At 45.4% G+C, this 9,561-nt stretch overlaps 2 protein-coding genes across 4 annotated transcripts; both read left to right on the top strand.

Annotated features, from left to right (window-relative positions):
- The first annotated feature begins 1,364 nt into the window (after positions 1 to 1,364).
- LOC133898786 (RNA-binding protein 208) lies at positions 1,365 to 6,803 on the top strand. Of its 3 annotated transcripts, none has more exons than XM_062339521.1 (12): positions 1,365 to 1,767; positions 2,760 to 2,821; positions 3,122 to 3,224; positions 3,688 to 3,764; positions 4,211 to 4,272; positions 4,361 to 4,448; positions 4,687 to 4,762; positions 5,286 to 5,316; positions 5,430 to 5,534; positions 5,746 to 5,837; positions 5,958 to 6,131; positions 6,221 to 6,803. In XM_062339521.1, the coding sequence occupies exons 1-12, from the start codon at positions 1,618 to 1,620 to the stop codon at positions 6,515 to 6,517; spliced, it is 1,317 nt and encodes a 438-aa protein (XP_062195505.1). In that variant the 5' UTR covers positions 1,365 to 1,617; the 3' UTR covers positions 6,518 to 6,803. The 3 variants fall into 3 exon arrangements, with proteins under 3 accessions (XP_062195505.1, XP_062195504.1, XP_062195503.1); XM_062339520.1 differs by having other exon boundaries at positions 1,366 to 1,767; positions 5,430 to 5,552; positions 5,752 to 5,837; XM_062339519.1 differs by having other exon boundaries at positions 1,367 to 1,767; positions 5,430 to 5,552.
- A 1,113-nt stretch (positions 6,804 to 7,916) lies between these two features.
- Positions 7,917 to 9,408, top strand: LOC133899715 (pentatricopeptide repeat-containing protein At3g42630). The gene is made up of 2 exons (XM_062340759.1): positions 7,917 to 8,088; positions 8,177 to 9,408. The coding sequence occupies exons 1-2, from the start codon at positions 7,969 to 7,971 to the stop codon at positions 9,239 to 9,241; spliced, it is 1,185 nt and encodes a 394-aa protein (XP_062196743.1). The 5' UTR covers positions 7,917 to 7,968; the 3' UTR covers positions 9,242 to 9,408.
- Positions 9,409 to 9,561: the final 153 nt, after the last annotated feature.

The raw sequence follows: 9,561 nt of genomic DNA on the forward strand, positions 1-9,561 counted from the left end.
GGGGCCAACGCCGGGTGGCGTGGCATGTCGAAGCGCGACGCGTAGCTGCGCTTGTGCGGGAGCGGCGGCGGGCGATGCGGTGCGCGGCAGCGTTTGTGCGGGAGCAGCGGGGCTGTGCGTGGCAAGGCGAGGGAGTCGCCAGATCCGGGCGGCTCGACTGTCAATGCACAATGGTGCAGAATAGATTGGCGTCGCCATCAAGGCGGCACAGGGGAGGTGGCGCTGCTTCGGGCGACGCCTTTCTCGCCTTTTTTCTCTTCTTCTTCTTTTTGATCTGTGGCGGTGGCCTTCGAGGCACCGCAATTTTGTGCAAGGACGGTTGCCAACTTGTCGTTTTGCCGATTTGCCGACTGTGGCGAGGTGGTGGTGGTGCGACCACAGTTGGGAGGCCATCGGTTTTCATATCGGCGATGCATCTCCCCCCTCCAAATCCTTTCTTCTTTATGGACCTATGCAGAGACGATGGTCGCCGGTACCGGTCGGCGGCGAGGTGGTGGTTATGGGCCCCACCGGCCGTGGTCACCCTGTCGTGCAGATCGATCTCGCTATGCTACTGTTTATCATGCTAGTAATGTTCATGTTTTGATTCTACACTGTGACATATTCATGCAATATTCTCTATTTACTCGCTACTGTTCATATGTATTTGCTACTAGTCATGAGATACATATCAATTTGACGCAAAGAAAACAGTAGCAGCGAGTATACATACCGAACAAATCATACTTTTCAATCCTTGCGAGCAAGGCGATTCGATCCTTTAAATCTAGGCAGAGTCTCATGCTGATAACATATTAAGAAGCTCCTGCTACCGAGCGTAGTCCAGTGATTCCACGAGAGAACGATTGCAAGAGAAAGACACAATATATGTGAAATGTTATATATTCTTTATTCATTGTGTTTATAATGAGAGATGATGCGCCGTATATATAGTGTTAAAAATCTTTAAGAGATATAATCAACCTTCAAAAGATATTACCTATTTTTAAAAGATCAACACTTTAGAGATCGAGACGAGCATAAATTCTGTTATAAATTTCCAGATTTCCTATTCGCCGTTGTATGAACAGTTACGACAATCACACCATTGCTCCTCGAATAAAGGGTGACTGCTCATCTAGAAAAGCGGAATTGCTCCGGTAAACGCTAGCGAGAGAAAAACGCACGAATTTAGAAAAGGTACGATCAAAGAGCTCAAAATCATGCATGATATTTGGGCCATCTAGAAGCGGTTAGCAAAATCCTTATCCAAATTTGAAGCGGCTCCGATCCTGAGCAAGTGCTCGCAGGCAAGAACAGTCCCGGGCCCACCTAGCATTGAGCCACAGGAGCCACACAGAAACCTCGTCCCGGGGTGCAAAATTCCCAACCTGCCCCTCCCGCTCTAGGCTCGATAGGGAGTACGACGGCGAGGAGAAAAACAGAGGGAAAAAAGGGGAAAACAACAAAGAAAAATATCACCTCCTCTTCCTCCGTTCCCCTGCTCGACCCCCCACCAGAAATTCGCCCCCAAATCTTTCGATCCGTTGTGTCCAGTCCACCGATCCGTACGTGGATTCGTTTTGCCGGGGTTCCGATCTGGTCTTCGCCTCGGCTGAGGAGGAGCCGGAGAAGGAGATGAACGGCGCCGGGGGCAGCCACCAGCAACAGCAGCAGAGGCTCCGGCAGCAGCAGCAGCAACAGGCGCTCCTGATGCAGCAGGCGCTGCAGCAGCAGCAGTACCAGTCCGGCGTCCTCGCCGCGGCGGCAGCGGCGGCCATGACCCAGGTCGTCCCCCGGATCCTCGTTTCTTGATCTGTTGCTTTGGGTGCGCATTGGGCGGCAGTAATGCACGCTGATCTGCCTGTGAACCCGGAAGAATGGTTCTTGCTTTGCGCATTTTTCTTAGGTTGCCTCGTTGGTTAACTGTACATTCTTGATGCCCCTTCTTGGTGGCATAGCGTTAGAGGAAGTTGTGGCTTGATAGGTAGGGTTTCTTCAAGTTCTTTGCCAGGTGTAATTGGAGCGAGCGCTGTTGCATTATGGTTGCTGATCGCATGCTATTGCTTGTGATGCATTTCTCGTTGTGCACGAGGTGGTTGGATGCTATTGCATCCATCGTTGTTGCGGTTTCAAAGAAAGTTGGTTTTCACAGAGGAAAGTGTTTGGATGTCGTTGCACAAAAGATATAACTTTGAGTTGCTGCTAATGGGTGAAAACATGGCTAGGAAGGATTGGAATTTCATTTACTTGTTGTCCCGTTTCTTATTTTTCTTTAATCCGTACCTCTACAGCCTGTTTTCACATTTATTATTGCTCTTCGGTTATGCGTATGCTTTTAGTGTATTCCTTTTTTTTTTATAGCGGTGCATTGCTTCTTTTTTGTCTCTAGACTCTAGAGCTTGTGTTAGTACTGTCTCCATTTGCATTAAGCTTGCTAATCGGATTCTATTATTCTTGATACATTATTGTCATTCAGAAGTTTGTTAAACAAAGGAATGAAAGCCACATTGCTGCATATGAAAAGCACATAGTTTTAGCTGAGAGAGTATGTTTGGCTGTAATTGCACCCAGTCACAGCTTCTAATCATTATTAATGGCCAGTGGGATAAAACATGGTTAGAAGAACTTAGAAGAACTGGGGCTTATACTCCCTTTACATTTTAGGTCATTTTTTTATTACCTGCACATTTTCTATTTTGTTTTGCTTTGCATCTCCTTAGCTTGTTCTGCAATCAGTATCTTCGTTATTATTTTTTTCTACATTTTATATTTTGCAGATGGAGCCTATTTCAAATGGCAATCTTCCTCCTGGGTTTGATCCATCCACATGTCGCAGTGTGTGAGTGCTTTTGGTGTTCTTTTCTGTTTTCGCCTTCATATGTAATTTACAGCTTACCTTTCCCTTTACCCTTTCATCTGTGCAACTGTGCCTATTTTTAAAAATTCAATGTGCAGTATCACAAGGTACAAAACAACAAATTTAGGTTTTGCACAATTTCGCATTTACCCTGGTGCTAAAATTTATAGTTGATAGTAATTGCATCATCCGAATACGGTTGCTTGATATCTATGTTGAAGTTTGATTAAATAATATTCTTTTCCTAAATCTGATTTTAAGTCATGATGCTTTGCTAACTAGGTATGTGGGCAATGTAAACCCTAATGTCACAGAAAGCCTTCTGATTGAAGTTTTCCAGAGTGCTGGCCTTGTGGAAAGATGCAAGCTCATCCGGAAAGAGAAGGTGCACTTCTGCAGCCTATATTTGAGTTTTAGTATGCAAACAATATTACATCAGAAATGGGTGTTTAAATACTTAACCTTGAGGTTGTATTGAAGGCTCATGCACTTCTATGCTGTGCCCAAGGTTTGGTGAAAGTTAAAGAACGCCAGTTTTTTTAATACTCCAACATTTCTTGTTTCATGGTGATTAGCAAATAGCTGCACTGAGTACCACCAGTCACAAACATTTTACTTGGAACTTGATGATATTTCTTTTTTGGCCATGCTCTATGCTACTGGCTAAATTTATTAGAAGCTTGGCTTATCTAGCTTTGTGTTTTTTGTTAGCTGTAATATTTCAATATGATTGTGTAATTCGCAAATCTTATGATCTTTCCTCTGACTGATAATTTGATGACATCTCTACTGTTTTCAGTTGTTTTTTGTTTTTGTTTATTTGACGAGAACTCACTCTTTTCTTACAGTCTTCCTTTGGGTTTGTTGACTACTATGATCGGAGATCTGCAGCTCTAGCAATCATGACCCTTCATGGTCGTCACATGTAAGTTCCAGCAGTACCAGCAAATCTCCAGGGGCCTTAATTTGTTTATTTTATCCTTGTTTGCGCCGTTTCTTTCCTTTAGGAGGCGGCTTGGCCCTCCTGCTATTTTTCTGTTCTTGTTAAGTGCCTTGGTCAGCCTAGGCTGCCGGGATGTAAACCTGAACTATTTTGCTTTTCTATCTTAATGAAAGGGCAGAGCACCTGCTTATCTTAAAAAAAGCTCCACTGCTACACTAATTCTGAACTGAGCTATTGCTCGGTTGGTAGAGCCTCCAGTTGAGACCCGGGCTCAAACTCGGGTGCTTGAAGGTCGTGTGAGTACCTCCCTAAAGGGTTCGGTACTCCCCTCTCTTAAGATAAAGCCAGGGGGCGTCTTCTCCCAGTGGTCGAGTTTTTTTTTTTTTTTTAAAAATCAGCTGTTCTTCATTGTGGAACCTTTTACACAGATATGGACAAGCAATCAAGGTAAACTGGGCATATGCAAGTACGCAGAGGGAGGATACATCTGGTGAGATGTTCTTAAAAAATATTCCTGTCTCTTTATTTTCATATTATAATCCTTGTTTGGTTAACTGTGCCCATTGAATTATTTCCAGGGCATTTCCATATTTTTGTTGGTGATTTAAGTTCTGAAGTGAATGATGCAACTCTTTATGCCTGTTTCTCAGCATATCCTTCTTGTTCGTAAGTCTTTAGTTCTTTGTAACATGATATCATCTATGATGAGTTTGTATCTGCAACCTGTGCTTTGCAACGCTGACATGTTATTCAAGGTTTTGCAATTCGCTATATCAAATGTATCTCTGTCTTTTGCTTAGAATTCAAAATGAGAGATTTAGGATATTATGCCTCCTCTCTTAGCTTCTACCATTTTTGTTTGGCTGTAGCCTTTCAGTTTTTCATTTGTATCAATTATGATCAGTGATGCTCGAGTCATGTGGGACAACAAAACTGGACGCTCCAGAGGTTATGGTTTTGTCTCCTTCCGTAATCAGCAGGCATGAACAACGCAGACTTTGACTCTTTGCATTTTGTAGAACTAGTACCATTTTCATTGTGTGGATCCAACACCACAGTTCATTTTTTTACCTATCATTCTGGTGCTTGAACTGTTTGATACTGGTGGATTTCGCAGTGACTGAGTTCTGTTAGAGGCAGTGTTGTAGTATAAATTAGTGACTTGTTTGCAGAATACTGCTAATTTAAGACAAGATGTGATGCTATTTTCTTGAATATCAAGTTTTTGTGTTTTTCTTTGATATATTTGGATTCCATGTTTTGCAAATAGTTTTATAATGCTACTTTTTCCTGGTATCCAAATTGTTCTCATGAGACTTTACTGGTTGAAGGCCTGATTAGACTGTATGGCTCCTTGTGTCATCCATAGTCAAAATTCAAACTGTAATGTGTATCAGCCCTTTGCTGTTGTGCCAAGTTTACGATGTTCAAAGTTTGAGAATGAACTGGCATTTCCATCAGTCCCACACTTGCTCACTTGTACTATTTTCTTACTTGCTGCAGGAAGCTGAAAATGCTATAGCTGAAATGACTGGTAAACCTGCCATCAGAGCCTGTGATAATATTTATTACTTTTTTTCTTCTTGTAATCCGCTGACATTCTATTGCTGCAACTTCTGACTTTTGCAAACTAATGTATTGCAATAGGAAAATGGCTTGGAAGCAGACAAATAAGGTGCAACTGGGCAACAAAGAACAATTCAGAAGAGAAACAAGAAACTGACAATCATAATGCAGTTGTACTAACAAATGGTAGCTCCAGTAATGCAGGTTAACTTTTTGAATGATTTCATGATCATAAAACAAAAGTGTTTTCTTTGTAATGCTATCATTCATATCATGTTTTAGCTGAATAAATGGCGTTATATGGAGAACATGACCATAATTAGTAACAATTATTTGAGCCTATATTGTATTGATTCCTCAGTACCGATTTTGCTTGTTTGTCAACTATATTCCGCAGCAACAGACACAAGCCAGGATGGAGGAAGTAAAGAGAACCCAGAGAACAACCCTGATTGTACTACGGTATATGTCGGCAACCTCGGACATGAGGTAAAAAGAGATTGCTGCTAAGCCAGTTTAAATGGAAGTGAATTAATTTCTCATTCCTTTTTCCTAGCTCCTGTAGAAAGTCTGGTGCACCTATGATTCATCTTTCACTTACCTGCCCAGGTCAACCGAGATGAGCTTCACCGCCACTTCTATAACTTAGGGGTTGGGGCAATCGAGGAAATTCGTGTTCAACAGGATAAAGGGTTTGGATTTGTGAGATACAGCACCCATGGTGAAGCGTCATTAGCTATTCAGATGGCCAATGGATTGGTAGTCCGTGGGAAATCAATTAAGGTAAGTTCCAAAGCATACAAATGCTCTGCTTTTGTTTACTTGATCATGTGCGTGACTGTTTTCGTGGTTTTGTCTGCCTTGCCTTCTAGTGCTCATGGGGTAATAAACCAACTCCACCTGGGACTACTTCCAAGCCACTGCCCCCTCCAGTTGCTCCATATCAGCCAGCTGTAGCAATGCCAGGTGTCCCGCAAGGCTTCACCGCTGCTGAACTTCTGGCTTACCAGAGGCAGCTTGCCTTGAGCCAGGCTGCAGCTGGACAGATCGCTGGCCAACACGGTCTTGCAGGTCAGGTATCTGCCGGGCTTCTTGCTGCTGGTTCCCAGGCCCTCTATGACGGGTACCCGAATCAGTCAACTGCCCAGCAGCTTATGTACTACAACTAGGGTTCAAGAGGAAGGCATTTGTAGTCTTCAGCTTGTTTGATGCAAGCATGGCCTTCATCATCCTGTTTCTATTTTCCGGTTCCTGTACTATGTGCGTGAGAGTTTTTTTCCTCGTTCTCTGCTTGCCGCAGGATTGTGTTATTATCTTCTTACTGTACCATTGACCATTTTTCTTTTATAATTTCGTTGAGTAGTTCACTTTAACAGAGTAAGAGGTGTATTCAACGTGAACTTACGATTAATTAATGTAATGCTCCCCTGATGCCCCTCCTGGGGATCGGCTTCAGTTGCTAGGCTAGTTCATGATGTTCCCGGATCCAATTGGATATATGAAGGTTGGCTTGTATCATACGGCCGCTTTGCTTTGTTCATATGTGGGTCGACACAAGATGCTATAAATTGTTTTGCAATCTGAGATTCGATAAGCAACATGGAAGCTGAAAACCTGTCTGAAAAGTAGGATTGCCAATCTGCCATTGGAATTGTGGAAGAAGCAAAAATTCACTCGTTATCATTGTATGCTTCTTTGCTGAACTTGGAACTTCCAAAGATGTCTGAAATTTGAATGCGAACTTCACTGGGTTTATTCAGCTGTCACCTTTGCCGACATTGTGATGTGATTTATCCAGCAAGACTAACAAGCTAAGAATGTCGAATGCCAAGATTTTTGATGATACAGATCCTTATTCCTCGGAAGGTATGCTATGTTGACATGGGACCCCCAAAATCGTGATCATCTTATCGTGAGGCTGATATAATTTGACTGAAGATTTGTTATTTGGTGATGGTTTGGGCTGATCTTAGAATTCTAGTTCCCAGCATGAGTGAACTGTCGACAGGGAGCATAAGACCTGTTTAGTTAGGCTGAGATTTTTCTAAAATCTGTTTATAAAAGCAGATGTTGAAAAGCCAGTTATGGAAAAATTACTTTTGAATTGGTTTTTGATACTGATGAAATGTATTATATATATAATACCTCTTAGAACATCATTACTTAGAAATTATAAAAGCTCATTTAGATCGACTTATGACTTTTGATAATAATAATATGTTTTACTTATTAGAAATCATTTTTAGAAATAAATTATTTGGTTTAGCTTTCTACTGATAAGTAGCAAAACTAACAGAAGTTGAACGGAGTCAGAGGCTTAGGTCTGTTTGTCCCCGAAGCTGGCCAAAAGCTGAAAAAAAAGTTTTGAAAAGTTAGTTTTTAAAAAATTGAAAAAGCAGCTTTTAATGAAAAGAACTGAGAGTTGAGAAACTGATTGGGAGTGACTTTTCTAATTTTTGAGTGCTAAAAGTCTAAACATTTCTTATAAAAACTAATAGCCAAAAAGCTAGAAAACAACTTTCAATAAAAACCAACTTTAAAATAAATAAAAGGCCAAAAACATACCGGTCGTCACCAATCCAGGCCCCTCTCCTGTCCCGAGAGGCATTGAGACGATGAGATGTGTTCGCTCCTGCTTCCACCATGGCGGCCGCTGCCTTCGGCCGCCTCTCCTTCCCTCCGCTCCACTCGTCGCCGTCTTCAAAGGCTCCACCCCCCGCCGTCCTCCTCAGCTCTCCAGGTCTGCCTCCTCCCTAGCTTCCTCCCTGCTCCCGTAGCGGCCATCGTTTTCTTGGACTGACCTCACCCGCGTTTTGACGCGCGCGCAGACGCCGCGGCGGCGCGCCGCTGCCTTGCCCCGTCTAAGAGCCACCGCTCCGTATGCCGACGACGCGGCGGATCTCATGGTTGTGTGCGCCGAGGCCGGGGACTTCGCGGAGGCGCGGTCCATCTGGACGCAGCTCCTGCACAGCTCCGCCGCGCCGTGCCTCCCGCCCGCGGCGCCGCGCCTCCTCCCGGCGTACGCGCGCCTCGGGCGCTTCGACGAGGTCCTGCTCGCCGTGCGGGAGCTCTCCGCACGGGATCCCGCTGCGGCGCGTGCCCTCTACCCGCTCGCCGTCTCCTGCTTCGGCGCCGCGGGCGAGCTCGCGCGCATGGAGACCGCCATGCTAGAAATGGGCCGCCTTGGCCTCCGCGTCGACTCCGCCACCGGCGACGCCTTCGTCCGGGCATACGCGGCCTCCGGCACCATCCCGCAGATGGAGGCGGCCTACCGCCGGCTCAAGAAGACCGGGCTGCTCATCTCCCGGGGCGCTATACGCGCCGTGGCGTCCGCGTACATCTCCCAGCAGAAGTACTACAAGCTCGGCGCGTTCGTGAGCGACGTCGGCCTCGGCCGTCGCGACGCCGGGAACCTGCTCTGGAACCTCTACCTCCTCTCCTTCGCGGCCAACTTCAAGATGAAGTCTCTGCAGCGCGCGTTCCTGGAGATGGTGGCCGCCGGGTTCCGGCCCGACCTCACCACCTTCAACATCCGCGCCGCGGCATTCTCCAAGATGTGCATGTTCTGGGACCTCCACCTCAGCGCCGACCACATGCGCCGCGACGGCGTCGCGCCGGACCTCGTCACGCACGGCTGCTTCGTGGACGCGTACCTGGAGCGCCGGCTCGCGCGGAACCTCACGTTCGCGTTCGACAGGCTGGACGGCGGCGCCGAGCCCGTCGTGGCCACAGACGGCATCGTGTTCAAGGCTTTCGGCAAGGGCGGCTTCCACGCCAGCTCTGAGGCGTTGCTGGAGGCGGCCGGCGGGAAGCGGCGGTGGACGTACTACAAGTTGCTCGGCGTCTACCTCAGGAAGCAGTACAGGATAAACCAAGTCTTCTGGAACTACTGATACTAATCAGTTCAGTAGCACTAATCTTAGTCAGTGTTGGAACGTACATTGTACAGTGATTAAAATGTGCTTGTAAAGGGGTGCTTGCAAGCAAATTCAGGTATGCTGATCATATACCAAGACTAATTCTCATTCTCTCAAGAAAATTGTTTACATTCACATGAGCAGTTTGTGTGTTGATCTGAAATGGTGGCTACAATCTCACAGTACTCAAGAAACAGCCTAATTAACACTACATGGAACTTAGAATTGACATGAGGAAGGTAAAGAAACTGGAAAGCTAGGTTACATGATTACACCAGGTATGAAGACATGATATT

This window comes from Phragmites australis, chromosome 18 (assembly GCF_958298935.1).
Source record: "Phragmites australis chromosome 18, lpPhrAust1.1, whole genome shotgun sequence".
NCBI classification, from domain to species: domain Eukaryota; kingdom Viridiplantae; phylum Streptophyta; class Magnoliopsida; order Poales; family Poaceae; genus Phragmites; species Phragmites australis.